Genomic DNA, 24,672 nt, shown 5'->3' with positions numbered 1-24,672 from the left:
GCCCCCTCTATCAAGTCAACCTGAGTTCTCACCTTGTAATTGTCCAGAAAACCTGAATTCTCACCTTGTCACCATCCAGACAACCTCAGTTCTCACCTAGTAATCCCAACACACAAGACACTTATTGGTATGAAAAATTAGAAGTGGTTCTTCAGTTTGCTGTTAAGAATAAAATGAAATAAACTGTGGTAAGACTGAAAGTATTTCCATATCACAGATCAATATAAAGAATAAATTTACATTAGAAAATCCTTATTTACAAAGTAGTGTGTACATTCTATGCTTCACAGCGTTTTGATCTATTCTCTAGAGAAAATGCAACAGAATGATATCTAATTACTGGGATGTCTGACAGGAAATTTTGATCATAGAAAGGCTCTTTAATCAGTTTTAGATTAGAAGATAAATAAATTCGGAAGGGATTAGATGATTCTCATATCACATTTTGAGGAAGAGGAGCAAAGGGATTTAAATAAAAATTTAGATTCTTTGGATGAAAGAAATTTAACTACTTACTCTGTTACCATTCAGACTTTATATTGACATAATTTTGCTATATATATATATATATATATATATATATATATATATATATATATGTAGCATGCATATGCCAGAGACAAGTAGAATGGACGAACAAGAAGGAGAATCACACTAGTTTTGAAAGATTTCTTTACATAATAGTTAATAACCTAGTAGAGTAAAATTGACATTGACCCTTCATCAGAATATCTGAGTTCAAGTTTAGTCTCTGAAGCTTATTACCTACAAAGCGTAAAATGCTTAATTTATTTCATCTATAACAATCTCAATATGTATTCTCTAAAATCTCTTCTAGCTTTAAACCTAAGAAGGTAAAGATGGGAGGCAAGTAAGTATTTATATAGCATATAATCATGCATCAGGTACTATACTAAATACTTATTTATTTCCCACAACAGCTTTCTTGTGAGGTGGGTGTTGTTATTATCTCCATTTCATGGGGGGGATTAAGGCAAACTAAGGTTAAGAGATTTGCCCATAGTTACACAGTTTGGTCTGAGATCAGATTTAAACTCAAATTTCCCTTCCTTCTTCCCCAATATTCTATTCACTGTACCATCATTTACCTTGATTCTTTGATCCTATAATCAATACACAAATAAATATGGCTTGAAATATGCCCACTATATAATTATGCTTGAGTTTTCTATATATCTGTACTTCAGAAAGTTGTTTTATATCTTCAGTTCAAAAGACAAATTTGCTATGCTAAAAAGAGATTAAGTGAACACTAATATAAATCATTCTGGAAAGTGAATATCTTCACAGTGTGAATAATAACAATGCTTTGGATAAAGCAGCCCTCTATGTCTTCATTGATGGCACTGAGGAAAAATGTTAACCAGCAAAGGTAAAAAAGATTAGCTCCCCTAAATTCTCTTCTAGAAATCTCCTTCCAAGTTGCCAGTCATCTATGAGTTGTCTTTAGGTCTCATCATTCAATAAATTGTTTTTGATTCTATTCAATAATTCTATTCACATCTACCTAACTTATTCACAAGTTAAGCATGCAATATTTTATTTAATACAATGATAATAGTTGTATATACTAAATCTGCTGCACTCAACTGACCTATCAATCCACTGACTTTGTTACAAAAGGAAATTAGTTTAATCTATCAGGTTTTCTTGATAAAACATTGATGGATCACTATTTTTAATTTCTGAAGCTCAAATCAATCATTTTTGTTCCAATAATTATGTAATATTGCTGGGAATTAAAACATTTGCTTCTACTCTCTGATGAAAATAGAAAAACCTTGCTCCTTCTATACTTTTTCAACATCTTTCCAAATTTCCACTATAATTTCCTTGGTTCATAGTGAAACAACTTTTCTTATTCACAGAGTTTGCTAAGGATGGGGATATTTGTATGTTTCCATTTCATTAAGAGATTATAATGGGCAAGATTTTTTAGATTCAAATGAATTTCATACATGTATATGAGTAGAGAAGGTAATAAGTATTCATAGAAGGCCTACTAAGTGACAGACACAGTGCTACGTACTTTGTCAAAGATCTCACATAAACGTCACGATAATTCTGTAAAGTAAGCAATATTATGTTATCCATTTTATAACTGACAAAACTAAGGCAGAAGTTAATTAACTTGCCTGGGGTAACACTGTAAACAAACACCTAAGGTCAGATTAAACTTCCATCCTCCTGATTCCTGATCCAGTACTTTATATACTGCATAATCACCTGGCTATGGATAAATGAATAGATTTTTATTGGATTTAACATGAATAATAAAGAGAAAATTAAAAATCTTCTAAGTGGAATATTTCAGATACAATAGACATGCATTCTAACTACAGAAAACAGAATTTTTATGAGTCTGACTCCATTTATATTGTTTCTTATTCCTGTGTACAAATAAGCTGAGTTCAAAAATTATAGGTGTCTTCTTTATCTAAGTGATGGTGAACTATGTACAATATATTTCTTCATTGAATGGGAGATGTTATTTCTGGGGGTGGCAGAGTAAAGCTAGGAAGCTACTTCAGCTCTCTCAGTTTCCCTCAAAAACCATATGAAACCAAGTCTTTAAACCGAGTCTGAATGAATGAAACCACTCTTCAGTTCAAGAAAGATTGGAAAAACTTCAAGAAAGGTCAGTCTCACTAGGTTGAAAAGAGTGTTCAGCTCAGATAAGAGAGACACTGGGAATTTCATGAAAGTGTCTTAATCACAGCAAATCAGCAACTAAAATACTCAGTCCTGGCTCAGTAGAAGAGCAAATCAGTGGGACATCTTCCAGTCCCATCTCAGAAGGCAAACTCTGAGAAACCAAGCTGTTTTCTGAAAAGAGCAGTCAAAGCTATACCCTACAAATACAAGCAGTCTCTGTGCTCAAAGTCAAGGTTCAGAAATTCAAAGTAAATGTAGAATAGCACCACCTAATCCAGGAGCAGAGCTCAACCACAAAAGTAAAAAAAAAAAAAAAAAAGAGGAAATACCAAAAGAATAGGAAAGAAAATGATAAAAAAAAAAAAAAAAAAAAAAAAAAAAAAACAGAAAATAATCTTGACCACAGAAGGCTACTACAATGACAAGGCAGACCAAACTACAAACTCAGATGAGGACAAAATGTCCACAGAAGAAATCTCAAAAAGTGATATGAGTTGATCTCAATCCCAAAGAGTCTTTTTGGAAATGTTCATAAAAGACTTTAAATGGTAAATAAGAGAGGTAGAAGAAAATATGAGAAAGAAAATGAGAAAGAATCAACAGCTTGGAAAAAAAGATTATCTGAAGAAAACAACTGCTTTAAAAACAGAAATAACCAAATGGATAAAGAGATACAAAAGACAATTGAAGAAAATCACACATTACAAAATAGAGCAGGGCAAACAGAAGCTAATAACTCTGTAAGACAATTAGAATCCATACAGCACAAATATGACTATGTAACTTTTCCAACTGATAAGCTTCAATGGTTCCATGTTATCAAAAATAATTTCATAACCTGGCTCCAACATAACTTGATTTAAAGAGATATAATCATGATGCCTTCTAATAATTGCTAATACTTTAAGATTTAAAAAGCTTTTTACCTTATAACATTTTATCCTAACAGCCCCATGAATTACGGCATGTTATTCCTATTTTATAGGTGAAGAAATAAGTTGAGAAAGGTTAACTGATTTGCCCTGAGTCAATAATTATCTGATATAGTACTTGAATACAGGACTTTTTCATTCTAAGTCTAGTATTCCAGCCAGCATTTTATTTAATACCTTTCCTGTTATAAATGTTCTCTTGGGTAAACTTTGCATCCCCATTTCCTTTATCTGTTCCTAAAATTGTTGTCTGAATAGTTCCATTTGTTCAATGATTTTCTTAAAAGATAGTGATCAGAACTAAACACAGTATTCATTGTGAAGTTAAGTCTAATAAATTTGCATCTTAGGATGAATATAGACTGGTGTCAAACAAAGAAGATCTGGGGAAGAACAGGTAAGATAATAGCTAAGATAACCAGAAAAGACACAAAGAAAGACCCTAAGACAGTTATCAACCAGTGTGAAGTGCAAATAACTCCAGCCTAGCTTTATAGAAACACCAAGTGGGGACCCCTGGGGTTTGCTGTGTTTGGAGGTAGCTTCAATCACAACTACAGAAATTTCACCTCTGGAACTGCTTAAGGATTCAAAATAAAAAAGAATCTAGATCTAGAGAGTAGCTCAGGAAGAGAAAATATAAGAATTATTGGACTTAACAAAACTCTGACCCCCCCCCCAAAAAAAAAAAAAAAAAAGAATCTTGATACAATAGTGCAAGAAATAATCAAGGGAAATTATTCTGAGTGATAGATCCGGACAGGAAAGTAGAAATAAATCACTGCTGATCACTACCTCAAAGACACACATAAGAATTTATTACCAAAATTTGAAAGCCCCAGATCAATGAGAAAATTTTTCAAGTAGAAAACAATAAAAAAAAATCAAATAAGTTGGAGCTGCAAATAGAATTGTACAGGACTTTCTGTCTCCATTCAATTTTCTACAAAGATCTATCATATCTAGTTTTTCTAGCATTCTATTTACCTCTTTAAATTCTTTCTTATTTATTTTGTGGTTTGATTTATCTAGTTCTGAGAGAGCAAGGTTGAGATCTCCCAGTATAATAGTTTTGCTTTTTATTTCTTCTTACAACCCTTTTAACTTCTTTAATAATTTTCATGCAATACCACTTGGTACATATGTTTAAAATTGATATTGCTTCATTATCTATGGTACCCTTTAGCAAGATATAGTTTCCTTCCTGATTACTTTTAATTAGACCAATTTTTGCTTTTGCTAGATCTGAGATCAAGATGGTTATTCCTGTTTTTTTTTTTTTTTTTTTTACTTCACCTGAAGCATAATAGAGCAGCATCTATTACTTTTACTTTTACTCTATACATATCACTCTAATTTAAATGTTTTTCTTGTAAACAACATATTGTAGGATTCTGGCTTTTAAAAAATCCAGTCTGATATTCACTTATGTTTGACAGGAGTGTTCACCCCATTCACATTTACAATTAAAACTACTAATTCTGTATTTCCTGCCATCTTATTAACCCCAAATTCTACTTTCCTCTTTCCTTTTTACCTTTCCCTCCTCCCTAATATTTTACTTTCAAACCCTGAGGAGACTAAAATCAGATTGTCTCCAGATGAAGCTCCAAAAGGTGACATAACCTGATATCCATCACAAAAGAAATTTTCTCCTAAAAGAAATTTAAAAGGATCTTAAGAGAGAGCTAGAAGAAAAATGGGGAAAGGATGCAAGAGGCTTTAGAAAAGGCAACACAGAAACTATCTGAAGAAAATTTACTACAAAATAGACTTAGTGAGAAATGGAAAAATGCTTGCTTCAAGCAGTCCTCCCCCTTTCTTATACTTTTCCCCTACTATTTCTCTTTTCCTTTCTATTTAGCCTACTCCTTCCCTTTCCCCCTTTTACCTCCCACTTTTCTATAAGTTGAGAGAAGTTTCTTGGTGAAACCAAATATATCTAATATTCTTCCTTGACAAATCTGATGAGTATAAGATTCACATAATATTTGTCACCCTCCCTTCTTTCCCTCAATTATAATATGTTTTCTTTGCTTCTTCCTAAGATGTAATTTCCCTCATTTTACCTCTACTTCCCCCTTTTTTCTTTTACAAACCTCTTTCCATCTCTAGTTTCTTTTTTATAACAGTAAAATCAGATTATACATGTACTCTCAATGTATACTTATAGCAGAAATGCAATTCTCAAGAGCATTTTTTTTTCTTTTCACCTAATTTATGCTTCTCTTTAATTCTATAATCAGAGGTCAATTTTTTTGTTTAGCTTTGGTCTTTTCATAAAAAATAAGTGGAATTCACCAGTTTCATTGAATGTCTATCTTCTTCCCTGAAAGCAAATTCTAAGTTTAGCAAGGTAATTTATTCTTGGCTGCATTCCAAGTTCCTTTGCCTTTCTGAATATCAGATTCCAGGCCTTCCAATCCTTTAAAATGGAAGCTGCTAGGTCCTGAGTAATACTTATTGTGGTTCCACAGTATTTGAATTGTGTCTTTCTGGGTGCTTGTAATATTTTTTACTTGGTCCAATAGTTCTCAAATTTAGCTATGATATTTCTTCCGGTTTTAGTTTTGGAGTCTCAGAAAACATTTGGTGAATTCTTTCAATGGTCATTTTACCTTCTGATTCCATGATATCTGGACAGTTCTCTTTGATGATTTCCTGAAAGATAGTATATAGGGTCATTTCTTTCCATCATATATTTCATGAAGTCCAACAGTCCTGAGATTGTCTCTCCTAGATCTATTTTCCAGGTTGGTTGTTTTCCTAATTAGGTATTTTACATTTTTTCCTATTTTTTCTTTCTTTTTTTTTTTTTTTTTTTTGGTTTTGCTTGACTGATTCTTGTTCTCTCATTGTCATTAATTTCCATTTGTTCAACTCTGAATTTCAGTGAATTCTTTTCTTCATTTACTTTTTAAGAATTTTTTTTTTTGTATTTGTCCAATTTAATTTTTAAATGAGTTGTTTTTTTCTATGGAATTTTTTTTTCCATTTCCAAATTCGTTTTTTAAGGAATTGTTTTCTTTTTCTGTTTCACAAATACTGTTTTTCTGGGAGTTGCTTTTCTTTTCCATTTTATCAAATCTATCTTTTAACGAGTTACATGCTTTTTCTATTTCATTAAGTTTATTTTGTAATGAATTTTCTTTAGATAGTTTCTGTGTTGCCTCTTGCAATTGTTTTTTCATTTTCTTTCCCCATTTTTCTTTTAGCTCTTTTTAAAGATCCTTTTAAATTTCTTTTAGGAGAGCATTTTGCTATGGGGACCAGTTTATATCATCTTTTGGGGCTTCATCTGAAGACAATCTGTCATTAATCCCCTCAGGGTTTGAAATCTGTTCTTCTCTTTCACCATAGAAGTTGTCTAACATTAGAGTCCTCTTTGCTTTTTTACTCATTAAAAAAAAAAAAAAAAAAAAAAAAAAAAGTTAAGGTCTGCCTTTAGGAGGGGGAATTTTCCAAGCTATGACAACTGGGCTGGGTCATTGCTGATTCACTCCTGGTTCTGGGTGGGCATGGTCAAGTCCCCTGAAATTCTGGCATTTTGAGGTTCACTATTGATCTTTTGTGTTTGTGTTGAATGTTTTATAACTTCTCAGTTGATCTACTGGCTTGCAACCAGGACAGAGTAGCTAACACTGCTGTAGATTCCTTTAGATTCCTCCCTATAGCTTCTCTGCAACATGTACTCAGTACCACTAGTGGAATCTGCAGCACCCCGGGACTCTGAGCTGTCTGTGTTAGTATTAATATTCAGCTGGCTATGTTGGTTATCTTCCTCCTGTTTTCTATTGAATCAGACCTTTTCTGGCAATCTTCAAAATTATCTTCTGCTGATAATTTGTTGCACTCCCAATATTTGTGGATTCTGCCATTTCAGAGCTCATTCAGAGGCTGTATTTTGTAATTAGTATGAGTGTTGTAGAGAAGGTCAGAGAGAAACTTGTGTTGTCTCAACCATCTTGTCTCCACCCCCGGAAGAAGTTTATATCCAGCAAAATTATCCATAATATTGAATGAAAAATAATTGATATTCAATGAAATTGCATATTTTTAGGACTTTGTCTTAACCAAACCCAAACTTGATAGAAAATTTAACATATAAGAGCCATGTCAAAAATTAATTTCAAGAAACTCAGCGTGGAAAAATTGTTTATGTGTTATTCATGGAAATATATACCATATATTCAAGATATACATCAGTAATTGGTTAGCTCAAAAATATTGTGGTAGAGTTGTTTATGATCTAATTCTAAAAAGCTATACTGACTATGAAAAGGAACAAAAATACTAATTATGTTATATAAATGAGGTGCAGAGGGGAAAAAAAACACAGATACAGAAGAATTAAATGGGGGAAGATTGGTAATTATGAAAATCTACTCTCATCAAGAATGGGTTAAATAGGGAATAATACATATGTACATTAATGATACAGTATCCTCCAAAATCTATAAATAAGAGGAGAGGGAATATTAGAAAGATGTATAGAGCAATGGTAGGGAGACAAGATGTGTAGATTAGTAGGAAAGGGATAAAGAAAAAAGGAAAAAGGTGTGAAGGGGCAGGAAGAAGATAAAGAAATGATCCATCGGTTGTGGGAGGTAAAATAATAGGAAGCCAAGTTAAGGAAACGAATTAAAATAAAAGAGTTAGCTGGGATAGGAAATAAGATATATACAAAAACATTCCAACAAGTATCAGGAGTAGAATTTATTAGAGAAAAAAAAATAGAAAATTTCTAGGGGTAGAACCAAAATGACAGAGTGAAGGTAGGAAGCTGCTTAAATTATCCCTGATTTCCCTTGACAACCACATGAAACCAAGCCTGTGAACATAGTCTGACAGAATGAAATTATTCTTCAGCTCAAGATAGATTGGAAAAACTTCAAGAAAGGTCAGTCTCATTGGGGTGAAAAGAGTGTTTAGCTCAGTTCAGACAGAGAGTAAGAAAAACAGTGCAAGGATCTTAATCACAGTAGATTGGCAACTGAGGCATAGTAGAGAATCAAACCAGTGGGGTAGCTGTCAATCCTAATTTAGAAAGGAAATTCTGGAAAATCAGGCTGTTCCCTGGAAAAAGCAGATAAAATTACCCCTGCAAACACAAGGGGCTTCTGTGATCAAAGCCAACTCAGAGCTGCAGAAAAAATTGGAAGACCAGCATCTTTACCTCAGCAACAGAGAGATCAACCATAAAAGTAAAACAAAAAGAGGAAGTATCAAAAGGAAAGGAAATAAAATGAGCAAGAAACAGAAAAGAACCTCTACCATGGAAGGCTTCTGTGGTGACAAGGGTGACCATAACATCAATTCAGACAAAGACAAAATAAAATGGCCACAGAGAAAATCTCAAAGAGTGGTATGAATAGTCCTCAAATTCAAAGGGGCTTCTTGGATGTGCTCAAAAAAAGACTTTAAAAGGCAAATAAGAGAAGTAGAAGTAAAAATGAGGACAAAATGAAAGATATGCAAGAGAGAGTCAACAGTTTGAAAAAGGAAGGAAATCCCTTATACAAAATGTAATTGACCAAATGCAAAAAGAATACACTGAAGAAAACAACACCTTCCAAAGTAGAATTAATCAAATAGTAAAAGAGTTATGAAAGATAACCAAAGTATACCACATATTAAAAATTAGAATGAAGTAAATGGAAGCCAATGATTTTTTGAGACATCAAGAATCAGTCAAATGAGTTAAAAAATGAAAAAAAAAAGAAAGAAGCAAATATGATGTTAGAAATGCCTGGAAAGATTGCCCATTAATTGGTCAATGGCTGAATAAGTTGTGGTGTGTGAAGTTGATGGAATAATCTTGTTCTATAAAAATGATGAGCAATCTGATTTTTAGAAAAGGCCTGGAAATATTTACATGAACATGCTGAGTGAAAAAAGTAGAACCAGGAATATATTGTACAAAATAATAGCAAAAATTTATGATGATAAATAATGAAGGATTTGGTTCATCTCAGCAATTCCAATTGACTTAGGATAGAAAATGCCATCTGCATTCAGAGAAAGAACTATTCAGACTGAATGTAAATCAATACATGGTATACTCATTTCTTTTTTTCTTTTTAATTGTTTTCCTCCCATGGTTTTTCACTTTTGTTCTAATTTTTCTCTCTCAACATGATTTGTAAAGCTATGTGTATTAAAAATAAATAAATAAAAAACAAGGAAAAATAATAGGGCTAGTTAGTAATCATTGATTTTGGCAAAGTCAAACTTAAAGATTCAATCAAGAGAGAAATCTACATTATATATTATCCATTTTAATAATTTTAAATGCATGTTTACATATTATTAAATATATATGTAGGTATATGCACATGTAAGTCTATATATGTATGTGTATAGAGATATATGCATATGTGTGTGCTTCTGTATGTGTTTTTTGAATATACATACACACAGACACACAAACACACACAAAACATATCTACCTGTGCTTAATTGTAACGTGCTTAGAGGAAGTAAGGAGGGGATGAAAGGGGAAAAACGAATAAAATAAAAAGTGTGTAGCAGAGCACAAAAGGTCAACCTGTTAAAGCCCTGGATCTCTTAGAATCAGCCTGAGTCAAGATAAGTTAAAGTCTTTATTCTGGGTCTTTTGTGGTGAAGGTCAGGGGATTAGATTTAGCAATCTCCACACCTCCTTCTTCTTTCTTCACAGCCAAGAGAATCACTCAATCTCCTCCTCCTACTCCACCCACTCATGTCACTTCCCCTTCTTTGTCCACATCCACTAATTGAGCCCACTCAGAATAGTTAAGTAGGTTCAGCCTCCAAACATGTGGCAATAAAGAACTGTCCAATTGGTGATTAGCCTCATGAGCTAAATTACCTTTCATCTGCTCAGTTTTACCCCTCTACATTTCCTGCTTTCTTTTGTTTTAGAACACCGGTGGTCACATCATCCCTGACTTCTCAGGAAGGGAGATGAAAAGCACCAAAGGGAAGTGGGGATTGCTAGCAGATTTCTGGGCTGAAGGATCTTATTAGAGACAGGTATGCACAAACCCATCAGCATGGGAGGTATTACAGAAGCACATAGCAATAATGCACAGGCTATTAGTGATAACTCTCCCCACAGTCAGTGCAACTCAATGATGTGTAACAAACATGAATTATATATGCAAATAGTGATATAACAAACAATATAAATCAACATGGTCTTGTAATAGATTTCCAGAAGTCCTAGAAGGAGGGTATGTAATCATCAGTCACACATATGCCTTCTTCAGCAACTAAGAGATAGTCCAGAACCAATCTATTGTTCATTGCTTCACGTGTCAGGTAATTTGTGAGATGTTAAAACTAAAATATGTGAGAGAATTCAACACTGTCATGAAATCACAGAATTCAAAAATTAGAAGGGACCCAGTGATCATCAATTTCAATCCATATCCCCTAAAAGAATCTCCTCTAGGGGCAGCTAGTTGGTGGAGTAAATAGACCACCAGCCCTGAAGTCAGGAAGACCTGAGTTCTAATCTAGCCTCAGACACTTAACCCTTCATGGATGTATAACCCTAGGCAAGTCACTTAACCCCAATTGCCTCAGGGGGAAAAAGAATGTCCTCTGTGTATACTCTATTAATGGTCATCCAACTTCTGCTTAAAGTTCAATTAAATCTAATTTCACTAAATACTTTCTGTGTAAATAGCAATATGTTAAACCCTAAATGATACAGAAAGATTAAATAAGAAATGTAAAACTTGTTAAATAGAAGGATGTAACAGAGATATACCCACAATAGGTCTTGCTAATTCATCTAAGGACAAAATACCTTTTAAGAGGAAAATGTGTCATATGTATTAAAGAAGTCATGATGAAAGAGAGGATTTTTGTGTGGGGTGAGTATGCTATGAGAGAGAGATAGGATTTCTATCCTTTCCTTCATCCTAAAATGTTAATTGAGTTATATCAAATAATCAACAATTTACAAAGTATCTGGAGTCTCAAATCTTAAAATATGTTTTTCTTCAAAGTTGTCATTTTAGTCAAATTTCATTTGTATTTCTTTATTGCACAGTTAGCAAAAAAAAAAAAATGTGTTTAAAGCCAATTCAGTCTAAACTGCTTCAGCTTAATTTAAAGCTGGGATTCAGATCATCAAGGCTGCTCCATTCAATCTTACTTTACATTACGTGGCCTTGATTTGACAGATCATTTAAGATTCATTTTACAATGTTGCTTCTGTAACATTGCTGATAAAAACACAGCTGTGTTTTAAATATTACAGAATTTATATTCAGCTATAAAAGGCATGATCTCCCCTCCTTTCCTTCCCCCTCAAAGTTATGTCGCTCCAAATCTTTTTCCTTGTCCCTTTCTCACTAGCAGCAGAATGAATGCAATTAAAAGAGAAAAAAAAATCCTTGACTGACATTTTATGAAGCACTATTTTCAGGCACATTATGTAAGGCTTATTTTAAAGAAATTGCAGCTTCAGACAGCTCTAAATGAACCATGAGTTTGCATTATTTGGAGTTCCTTAAAGGTATTACTGAACCAGCAATGACTTCTTTATTTGGTAGCATCTTTGCTGACAACCATTCATTCTTAACAGAATTACAGAATTGTACTTAAATTAGTCAAATACATCGACTTTGAAAAATTAAGATCAATAGCCTGCCTAATCTTTAAACAGCTCTATTTCCACACACACACACACACACACACACATACACACACACCTATCTTAATAGGGCAAAGTAGATAGAGGATTGATTATGGAATCAAGAACATCTGTACAAAAATTATACCTCAGACACTTATATGATGCACAACTATGTTAAACCATTCTGAGACTTAAAGGGAACGAAATACATGATAATTGTGAGGTTGTAGATTTAATAATGTTCATTAATTCCTTTGTAAACTTTTAAATCCCACATAAAAAGGAACAAGAGAAACACCTTTTAATCTTTTTTTTTTTTTTATTTAAACTGTGATACCTGGTCATTTCATGCATATGATAATTTCATTTATATCATTCTGATATAAGGAAGAGGATATTAAATTTGGAAAAGAAATACCTATGTGCAAGTATTAGCTTCCACCTTTACTAGCTATGTGACCTTGGCTATTTCACATAACTTCCTTGAGCTTTGAATTCATTTCCTACATAATGAATATGATAATATTTGTTCATATCCTTACCAAAATGAAGGAACTTATTTTATTTAATGTCCAAATAGCAGATACCTTTTGTAAATATATGCATTGATGCTTATGTATATTGTAAGCATGTATTAGCATAGTCCAGAATTGGATCTATTGGGACACATAGAATATTATGGGAGACAGAGGCCTAATATTAATATTTTTAAAATGGGAAGGTCTAGATTCATTTGATAGAATTGCCTTAAATGAAAAATCTTTACTGTGGATATTCAGATAAAGTTTTACTTCAATGAACTGGATCTAGAGTTAAAGAATCCAACATAATAAATATACATATATAACAGCCATTATTTTGTTCAGTAATCTAGCTTTGACAAGGAAAATGTCAAAATATTACATGGTTCTGGGTTCCAATTTCGCTTAATATTAGCTTTTTCTTCTAGCTGCTAGTTTCTAACCAAATCCATAAAACTTCTCTTTTCTTTTGAAAAAAAATATATGATAAATATTTTAACAAAATAGGATCACTGGATAATATTTAAACTTAAGCAAATTTAATGGTCAAATAAGTATGAAACAGGCATCAATCTCTCATTCTCAACATATTCTCTTAGTTGTCACATTCTCTTAGTTATAACTATTTGAGGTTATGTACATAATGGACAATAAAGATTTCTGCAGGGACTGAAAATTGAAAAAGATGGATGAAAAGGAGTTTTTGTATAATATGGATTATCTTTTCATAAAATTATAATACTTTAGAATTGGAAACTGTCTGAGATATCATTTAGGTCAAAACACTATTTGAGTTGCCTTTATTATAGTTTTAAACTGTCCAAACTTTGAATTTCTTAATCATAGGAGTTTAATTATATTGCAAGAAAATGAATTCAATTTTAAACAACTTTAATTTAAAAAAAAAGATAGCTAAATATTTTTAGGAAAAATAATCATATGTCAGCAAACACACTCTGCCTTATAAAATACATCTAGAACATTGATTGATAACAGAAACAAAGGTGTATACTGTAAATTTCAGTGACAGTATGATCCATCCATTTGTCATTTTTTAACAATTTTATCTTTCTTTTTTTTTTCAGAGAAGTTATTCACTTTGTTATGGTCATAACACATGTGTTTGTTCTTTGGGTATTGACTTTTTGATTCTATGTTACATCCCCAAATTTGATCCATACATCAATGAATTTTTCAAGTACATAATATTATATAACATCCCTTCATATTGCAAAAAATAATAACTTGAGTTGTTCTTTTTACTATCATAAATGATAAGTACATGACTATTTTGGTCTTCTGTTCCATCAACAACTTCTTTGGTAACAGTTAATTTAATTACATCTATTGGGAAATGGTTATTAATATCATGTTTTGACAATTCTATATGAATTTCAGAGAACAAAGTTTATAAGTATTTTCAAATAAGAGGGGACAAAATAAGATGGAGGGAAATACAGAGCTAGTAATCATAACTGAGAATATGAGTGGGATGAACTTTCTCATAAAAGTGAAGAGAATAGCAGAGTGGGTTAAAAAAACAAACACTATAATATGTTTTTTACAAAAAACACATTCGACACACAGTGACATATAAAGAATAAAGGTAAAAAATGGAACAGGATTTATTATGTTTCCACTGAAAGAAAAAAAAAAGCCGGGATAGCAATTCTGATTTCAGATTAAGCAAAAGTAAAAATAGATCTTATTAAAAGAGGTAAGCAGGAAAAGTATATCTTGATAAAGGATGTGGTAATTAGTGAAATAGTAAGGATACTAAATGTGTATGCACTAAGTGGTAGGATAAGCAAATTCCTATAGATTTTAAGATAGTTAGAGGAAGCTTAATTTAAAGCTGGGATTCAGATTATCAAGGCAGTGCACAGACCCAGAGCTGTGTGGGCTCAGCCTGCCAGAGAATCTACTGGCAAGAATCTGCAGCAGTATTTACTACTCTGTCTTGACTACAAACCAGTAGATCAGAAGATAAGGTATAAAGCATTCAAAATAAATATAAAAGACAAATAATGAGTTCTCGATCCTAGATAATCAAGGTCCCTGGGCTCTCATCCAGCACCAGAAATTATTCAGCAGTGACCCAGCACACCCACTGTCACTTGTAGAGGAATCTTGGACAATTGTGCCTTCACCCTAAAAGCAGATTGAAACCTTTTTTAAAAAATGAGCAAAAAAGCAAAAAGAACTCTGACCCTAGGGGCAGCTAGGTGGCACAATGGGTAGAGCACCAGCCTTGAATTCAGGAGTTCAAATTTGGTCTCAGACATTTTAACACTTCCTAGCTGTGTGACGCTGGGCAAGTCACTTAACCCCAGCCTCAGGGAAAAAAAAAAAAAAAAAAAAGAACTCTGACCAACCTATAAAGAAAGAAAAGAACAGATTTCAAACCCTGAGGAAATTAAAAGCTGATCATCTCCAGATGAACCCCCAAATTGGTCTCCATCTCACAAGGTTCTCTTGGAAGAATTTAAAAAGGAGATTAAAAGAGAGAAGAAAAATGGGGAAAGGAAATGAGAACTTTGCAATATTGATGCAAAAATCTTAAATAAAATGTTAGCAAAGAGATTACAGAATGTCATCCCCAGGATATTACACTATGCCCAAGAGGGATTTATGCCAGAAATGCAGAGCTGGTTCAACATTTGAAAAACTATTACCATAACTGACTATATCAATATTCAAACTAACAAAAATCATGTGATTATCTCAATAGGTACAGAAAAAAAATTTGATAAAATCCAACACCCATTCCTTTTAAAAACACTAAAAATTATAAGAATGAATGGACTTTTTCTTAAAACAATCAGTAACATTTATTTAAAACATAAATAATGGGGACAAATTAGAATCATTCCCAATAAAATTTGTACTGAAACAAGATTGCCCAATATCACCATTATTATTCAATATTGTATTAGAAATGTTTGCTTTGGCAATAAGAAAAGAATTAAGTGAATTAGAGTAGGAAATGAGGAAACTACATTCTCACCCTTTGCAGATGATAACATGTTATACTTAGAGGATCAACTTAAAAAACTGCTAGAAACAATTCACAACTTTAGCCAAGTTGCAGGATACAAAATAAATCCACAGAAATCATCAGCATTTTTATATATTACCATCAAAGTTCAGCAGTAAGAGATACAAAGAGAAATTCCATTAAAAATAATTGTCAGTGGTTTTATATAAAATATTTGGGTGTCGACCTACCAAGGCAAAGTTTGGAACCATGAATACAACTACAAAACACATTCTACACAAATAAAGTCATATAATCAAAATGACATACTACACAAATTGATTTACTTAGTGCTATACTGTAAAGGGCTGAAACTGAGCAGATGCACTTGGACAACCAAGCACTTAAGGCTAATTATTGGAAGCATATGCTTGGAAAATGTACTGGCTCGCTATCCTGTGCTGGCTGGATCTGTTGGTATATACAGAGAATTGTAAGAGGTGATTAGAAGGTGAAGTAAGACAAGTGAGGAGTCACTTTTTGGAGGTGGGGAGAGAGAAAGAGGGTGTGGAGATTCCTGTGTCCATATCCCTTTACTGCTACCCCAAAAGAACAAGAAAAAAGATCAAGGACTTTTGCTTATACTGACTGGCTGATTCTAAGGTACCCAGGGTGTTAACTCAGTCTTCACACTATACCAATCAAACTCCCAAGAAATTATTTTACAGATCTTGAATAAATGATATAATTATAATTATTTTGCTTTATTTTTCTTTAGTGTTACTAGTTCTTTCTTCATATAACTTGCCTGGATACATATTTAGTATTGTCTTTTCTCAAATAATGATTGTCATTCTTTTGTTTTTATTTTGCTGCATTAGAATTAATTAAAATAAAATTTATTTCTAATTTTTACTTCATTTAAATATTCATTTTTAAATTTTTATTTAAATGTTTGTTAAAATTTTTATTTTATTTAAATGTTTATAGTGAGTTTATATTTTATATATATTTGTTGCATATAGCCAATAGCAAAGCTTTTTCTCTCCAATTCATGCTACCTTACGCTTCCATTTTGTGGCTGAATTTTTCCCATTATAATTAATGTTATGATTTTTAAATGTGGCCAACACAATTCTATATTAGTATTCACTTTCATTTTTACTTATTAAAAGAAAGAACTGACTTACAATTTATTGTATTTTGTGTGTGTGTGTGTGTGTGTGTGTGTGTGTGCGTGTCTATATATGTGTTTAACAATACAACCTCACTTCCATTCTTTTCTTTCCTAGATCCAAATCATTTGGTCATAGTATACCCCTCTTTTGTACTCAGTCCTACATTGTTGTAATTCTTTTGCTTCAGGTGACTCCTTTGTCAATCCAACTTTTTAAATAAGACACCCCATTACCTCTTTTTAGTCTACTCATCCTCCAATTTAATACCAAATTCTATAGCCATAACTTTTTAAACTTTCCATTTTTAAATCCAGATAAAGATATGGTTTATAATATACCTCATCTCCACATTTACTATAATGATTGATCTAAGGAACCATAATTAAAATAGTGAAATATCTTAAATTTCATATTTTTTCTCTCTAGAGGTATTTATTTTTGAAAATTGGAGTAAAAAAGTTTGCTTTCTTTTTTTTTTTTTTCTATCACTTAAAGACATGGAGACTCTACTAAAGTAAAATACTCTTCTCTCCTTTTTAATCATCACATAGCACTCCAAATCTAAAAAATGGCTTTTCAATTGATATTCTTTATTCCTAGTGGTCAGCAGATTATATATTTTCTCATTTTCTTGTCATTAACATTTTAGTAAAATATGTGATATCTTCCTTAAAGTCATTGATTAAAATATTGAAGTCAATATGTTTGAGAAAAAATACATATCAAGCCACCATCTACCTCACTTTACATTGGCAATAGTCCATTAATCAGAACCTTTGGGATATGTTCAACTAGGTAAAAATCCATTTAATTATACTAGTATTTATACCACATTTACCCAACCTGTTCACAAGAGTATTAATGGGCTGGAATTCTTCAGCACATAATGAAGCTCATTTATAAATTCAGTAAAATGTACTTATACAATTCTTGTTTTTCTTGCCAATTTACTTGGAATCTATCTTACAATTTTATAACAGCTGTTTCTTACATTTTTAAATCTGAAATATCTGCTGCCACAATGCCTCAATAGTTTGTGTTCTTAGTTTACTCCTTGAAAATCAAAGCTAAGCTAACATGTTTATAAATAAATAAGTTAAATTTAGGAGTAAATATCTGCTCATTACAAATAGCTTAAGTATAAAACTGGAAAATCTTCTATTCTTAAATATCTACAAAAATATCATTCTAAGCACTGGATATTAATTCCACTGGGATTGGACAAATTTTTTTACTAAAGAGTCCCTAGTTAAAATGCTAAATCCTTTCCTCCAAGAGAGGTTTCATTTTATATTATTATAAATTAATATCTTGAGGCAGCTAGGTGGTGCAGTGAATAGAGGACCAGTCCTGCAGTCCGAAAGGACCTGAATTCAAATCTGGTTTGAGGCACTTAATACTTCCTGCTTGTGTAACAATAGGCAAATCACTTAACCCCAAATGCCTTAGCAAAAATTAAATAAATGAATGAATAAAAACTAATATCTTATAAGGGTTTATCCAATATAATCAGACTCACATGAATGATTGGAGATAACAAGATCTGAATTTGAATCCCAACACTTCATTTACTGGTATGATTTATGAAAAGTCATTTAACTTTTAGATCTCAAATTACTCATATTATAAATGTATTTGACTAGCTGACCCTGAATATTCTCTCTTTTTTAATTATTATCCTATAATTCTAATGGCAAAAGATGGAATATTTCCCTGGGATAAAGAAGAAAAATGTTGCTGAAAGGGAAGTGTTAAATACTAAGTTTCTCCATTTCATAATTTTGCTTTGGACTGGTTCTCACTAAGTATATAATGATGTTTGAATTTTCTATTGTTCAGATATGTCAAGTTGAAACAAGAATTAAATTTCAGACATGTGGGTTTATTTTATTCACTCTTTCCATTTTCCCTTTCAAACTCTAAATTCCTTTGTTCTTCACTTCTCTTTCTACCATCCTCTCATGTAAAATTTAAAGAGATTTGAGGGAATCAAAATGCCACCAAAGAAGAAAGGATGTATTTGAAGTAAATGAATTTGGGTGAATGAATAATGTTGCTAGGCAAGTCATTTTTTTTCCCTCAACCACTGTTTCTTTCTTTTATAAAATGGGACTGTTGAACTGAGGTCCCATATATATCTAGTAAATAGATTTAGTAAGTATATGATATATGTTGCTTTAGTTGTTCAATTGTGTCTGATTCTTTATAATCCCTATGGAGCTTTTTTTTTTTTTTTTTTTTTTTTTTTTTTTTTTTTTTTTTTAGCAAGGATAATAGAGTGGTTTTCCATTTTACTTTACAATTCAGAAAACTGAGGAAATAAGGTTGTGACTTACCCAGGATAACAAAACTGATAAGTCTTTGTGGCCAGATTTTAACTCAAGATGAGTTTTCTAGGTTAGGGATTTTATCCCTTGTGCCACCTGACTGACTCATGTGGAGATATAAAAACATATCCATACTTAAATATACACACAAACATGCATACACATATACACAAACATATATATATATATATATATATATATATATATACACACACACACATATACTCACATTTATATATATATATATATATATACTTATGTATACAAACACATATACATTATATATTTATATAAATATATAGATGTGTGGATTGTGTTTGCATACAATACCTTCACAATGTCTCTATATGATTATATAGCAATGCTCATGTACACATAAACATATATGTAAGTATGTATGTATATATATATATGCACTAATATTATACATACATTATGCATATGTACTCATACATTCACACACACACACTATGCAGGTGAGGTGGGACAATAGAGAAATTGTCAGGCCTGTAGTCAGGAAAACTCATTTTGCTAAATTCAAATCTGCCTTATGAGTTGTGTATCTTTGTCAAGAAAACCCTAAACAGGGCATGAAAAGTTGGCCATGATTGAAATGACATCAGCCATAACAATAACCTATGCAATATATAACATAAATGTGTGTATATTGCATGGGTTTATATCTGTGTGTATATACATATTTAGCCATGAAATATGAACTTATTATTGAGTGATGGAAGATGGAAGTAGGAGAAAATATACAGAAAAATTAAATAAAGAAGTAACAGTTAGGGAAGGCAGAGAAATAAATTTAAGGAAGTAACAGAAAAATGAATGAACGGAAAAAAAAATCTTGAAATTAAAAATAAGAATCCATTCTCATTTGATGCTTAAAAGTACTCCATCTTAGAAATCTGACATAATGGAAAATCTGTGAGTTTTAATCAAGTCCAATTGCATTGTGTAGACAGAATATTTAACTTTATTTTGATGACAATTTGCTGAAGTGAATATCCCTTAATTGAACACGTGACTCATAATTTTAGGAGTCAATGTTTGACTTAAAGGCTGTCATCAGGAAAGAAAAGTAAAACTCAGAATCCATGAAATTTTACTGTGACAGGACAGAGCAGCACCACTTGCTCATTTCACTATGAGGAACAAACATAAATTATCATTTCTGGAATCAAGTACCCCATGTCTCAAATTTGTCTAGGTATCTCATATCTGAATGTACCTTCTGTTTGAAGACCATCACACCCAAAGAAGGTATTTTTAGGAATGAGGTAGCCAGATGGCCTATTGGATAGAGGAATAAACCTGAAGTTAAGAATACCTGAGTTCAAATCCACATGCAGGGATTAATTGTGGGACCTTGGGCAAGTCAAGTTATCACTATTAGCCACATTTTCCTTATCTACAACATGGGGATAACAATAGTACCTATATCCCAGGATTATTGTGAGGTTAAATAGAAATATTTGTGGAGAGTGATTTATCATGGACAAATATACTACTAAGTATTGCATTCATAATAGTGAAGTAATTAAAAATCATTAGAGGAAAGTATTAAGTTTATTGGATAGATATTTTATGAAGCATTTATGCAAGTATATAGACAGAGAAAAAACCAGGGAAATTGTGAATGCATTTTAATCTGCATTGGAAGGTAGAGTATGCATAGTGAGCTCATAAATTCATCACCATATCAGAGTAATGTAGCATACCTAATCCCTCATTGCTTAAGTTCAGTGAGGATTCTCACATTCACCTATGACTGTCCTATTAATAAAAACTAGGTCCGTAAAGTTTAAATTTCTTTCTCCCTCCAAACAAATCAATAAGCATATAGTTGTAGTTTTGCCATCTATTTAAGTCACTTGTTTTGTAATGATGAAATATGAAGTCTCATTGAGTGTGTGTTTCACAATTGTGTAAGGGGTGTGAGAGTTTCAAGGGTAAATTAAGCTATCTATAACAGGGAAAGAAACAAGTGTGATGTGATATGTCTCTTATATGCCAATCCTAAGAATTGCTTCTGACCTCCACAATCTTTCCAAGACCAGTGACAGCAGTTCAAAAATAATATTAGTCAATCTTTTACAACCTTAAGACAGACATGACTTTGATATCCTTTTCAACTGTAATTCTATAAATGAATATTTGATTTAATTTAGGCTTACATTTTCCCTATTCAATGTCACTGCAGACTATAATTTTCTTAAAATCAGACCTACTTAACATTTTTGAGAATTTATCCTATTACACACACCACATTTTGTTGAGAGAAGTTTTAAAATATGCATTCTTATGTATTGACTGAATAGCAACACTATATTTTTTCCCCTGTAAATTAGCAGTCATTCTGTACCTCTGCAAAATGGAGCTGGAAAATCCCATAATGCACCATTGCCAGGACTAACTATGCAGGTAAGCATAGCATGACCTTCCAAGACATAACCAGAAAGGCAGCTGTATCGAATTTTATCTCCTATGTTGAATCTGGCTCCATGGAGGACTCCCTTAAGTATTTCCCCAGGATTTCCACATGTATGGCTAGGTAGCACTGTGAAAAGAAAAAAAAATGAAAAATAAGGCAAAATAATTATAGACTTTCCCCCTGATATTTAAACTCAACATAATTTTCTCACGCAACTGTGAAGAACACAAGATAACTTCCTAAATATGAGGAATTATGTAAGGAAAGGTTTTCATGGAAGCCAATAAGGATTCTTTGACTTTTTATGTTACAAACCTTTTTTGGTATTCTATTTAAAGCCTCTGGTATCCTGTATATTATTGGCTGGACACACAATTGAATAAAATGCTAATTTTTCATTTCAGGTTTGTGAAAATAAAGATGTATTTTTCTTGTTCAAATTCATGGATCTCAGAGTGAGGACTCTTACTCTAAGGTACACAAACTATTCTATTCCTCACTTTTGTTTTCTCTTTCCCATAGTAAATTAAGAAATTGTAACTCAATTTTAAAATCCAGATCCCTTCCGCATGCTAAAATTACCTTATTGGCCACATTGTAATATTATGGTGGAGCACAGTATTAATCAGGGATTTATTCATCCCTTTATAATGCTCCAAAACATAAATAATACATTTGCAACAATGTAATACCCAGAACAACTCAGAAAATCCTAAACTTTATCATAGAAAAGGCTTTTCATTATTACATAGATTTTCAATTTAGTTAATACAATCTTATATTAATTGAGAGATGATCAAATATTTTGGTAACTGCTATTTCTTTTTGCTCTCTTTTCATGAATTATCCAAAAATTATAGAGTTTATGGCTTCCAAAGAAATAACTTTCCCAGTGAACACTTTAGGAAGGCATACAGATTTTTATTAATTACATGAGAAAGAAATCATTTTCAATGTGCAATTATAAAAATTTAATCATTAGCACAGCCCCTATCTCTCCAAAATACTTCAAATGACTCTGTACCAGTTTCTGTAGTAATATATCATAATCATATCAAGTAAAAGGGCAAATGGCATATCAAAAAAGGGTGAAGATTCAGTATCAATTTTTACTTCTGACACATGATGACATGATGGTTAATTTAACCTCCTTGTGTCCCAGAAAAGACTGTCATACATTAAGTCAATGTGAATTCCTATTTTTCATTGATGGAAGGAAATATGAAGTCTCATTGAGTGTGTGTTTCACAAATTGTGAAAGTGACATGAGAGTGCCAAGGGCAAAGTAAGCCATCTAGAACAGGGAAAGAAACAAGTGTATCTGATGTGCCTATTATCTGCCAATCCTGCTGGTAGTTCATCATACAATTAAAATTACATGCCACAAATAATGAGAGTAATAACCTACACTATTGTAACACTTTAAGCTGTACAAAACTTTTTCTTATTTAATCTGAGTATCATTACATGAACAGTGAGGGAATCAAGGTTCAGCAAGGGCAGTACAATATGCTCAAAAGTCACTAAACTCTATATTTTTATTTAGACACAGTAATAATGCTACTTATAGTATACCTCAAAGATATCAAAGAAAAATAAAGAGATTATAGAGATACAAATACATTTCTAGGAATTCTGAGTTGGCAAGAAATAGAAACTAAGAGAATGCATTACTTTGGGGAATGACTGAATAAATTATGACTTATGGATGCTATTATGCTGAAAGAAATGAACAAAGAGAAGCTTTCTGATATTTTGGAGAAGATGTATAACTACGTGTAAGTGAGAGTCAGTCGAATAAATTATAAAATTACAATATTGTGAAGAAAAACAACTGAAAGACTCAAGATCTATAAGCAATGAAATGATCGACTATGATTCCACATAACTGAATAATAGATACAATACTCTTCTTGACAAAGAAAGATGTGATAGCTCAAAATGTTAAAACAAACACACCACCTTTCTTTGATATGGCAAACAAGGGAACTTATTTTGAGTATACAAGGACATTGTATTTTTTCCCCAGTGAAAGACAGATAAGAGAGTGAGAAAACAAATAATTATTAATTGGGGAGGAAAAAAAAAAAGTAATTCAAAAAGTTAAAAAAATATAAAGAATTCCAGATGAAAAGTTCAAGGTCCTGGATCTGAATTCTAGATCTACTATATATTGCCCTATGAACTTGGGTAATTAATTTATCTTCTCTGGTATTCTCTTTCTCCATTTACAAACTGATGAGAATGAATTAGATAATTTTAAATTCATTTTCAATTATAAATTTTTGAGCAAGGGAATTTCTCAGGATCACACAGATAGTAAGTAACAAAAACTGGATTTTAACTTTAGTTTCTTATCTTAATAATCAATTTTTTAACAAACCAAACAACAGGAACTTGTCAACAACTTTGGCATCTTATACTTCAAAGGGGAAATTATATATATATAACCAAAGGATATAGAGAAAGGTCAATGTTTTAGAAAATTGATTATAGAAGAAGTTTAAGAAATTGTATAACACGCAAAGTAAAAACCATGATAATCAGTAATTAGTTAAGTAGATAATTACCTGTTATGGTAGTAGTGATCATACAAGGCTACTGAGTTATAGTTTGTTCTCCTGAACTTGGGGACAGGAATACCTACACTTATAAAGCCATTTTTCATGTTCTTTTGTCTCATTACAACAATTTTTGAATCTCCTAATTAGTAGGGATATCATGTAGATTTGTAAAAAGTATTGATCTCAATTTTGTGTCCTTCAGCAGATCACGAATCTAATTTTAAGATAGGACTCATGGTAAGAGAGATGGATAAGGAGATAGTTCAATATATAAGGACTAGATCATAAGATCAAATATTTAGGACAAGAAGATACTGAAAGTAATGTTATCCATTGCTTTCTTTATACAGATAGGGAACCTGAGACATAGAGAGGTTAAACATAGTAACCAAGCTTACATACATAATAAATAATAGATTCAGGATTCC

The 24,672-nt window shown here is 32.0% G+C and overlaps 1 protein-coding gene across 1 annotated transcript in view; it reads right to left on the bottom strand.

Moving 5' to 3' along the window:
* CSMD1 (CUB and Sushi multiple domains 1) overlaps window positions 1–24,672 on the bottom strand; it is a 2,669,009-nt gene that overhangs the window by 1,372,011 nt on the left and 1,272,326 nt on the right. The window contains 1 exon segment of the mRNA XM_074287957.1: window positions 21,612–21,806. Coding sequence (XP_074144058.1) covers window positions 21,612–21,806 — 195 coding nt within the window.

Source organism: Sminthopsis crassicaudata, chromosome 2 (genome assembly GCF_048593235.1).
Source record: "Sminthopsis crassicaudata isolate SCR6 chromosome 2, ASM4859323v1, whole genome shotgun sequence".
NCBI classification, from domain to species: Eukaryota; Metazoa; Chordata; class Mammalia; order Dasyuromorphia; family Dasyuridae; genus Sminthopsis; species Sminthopsis crassicaudata.
This window is presented reverse-complemented; position numbering and strand designations above follow the sequence as displayed.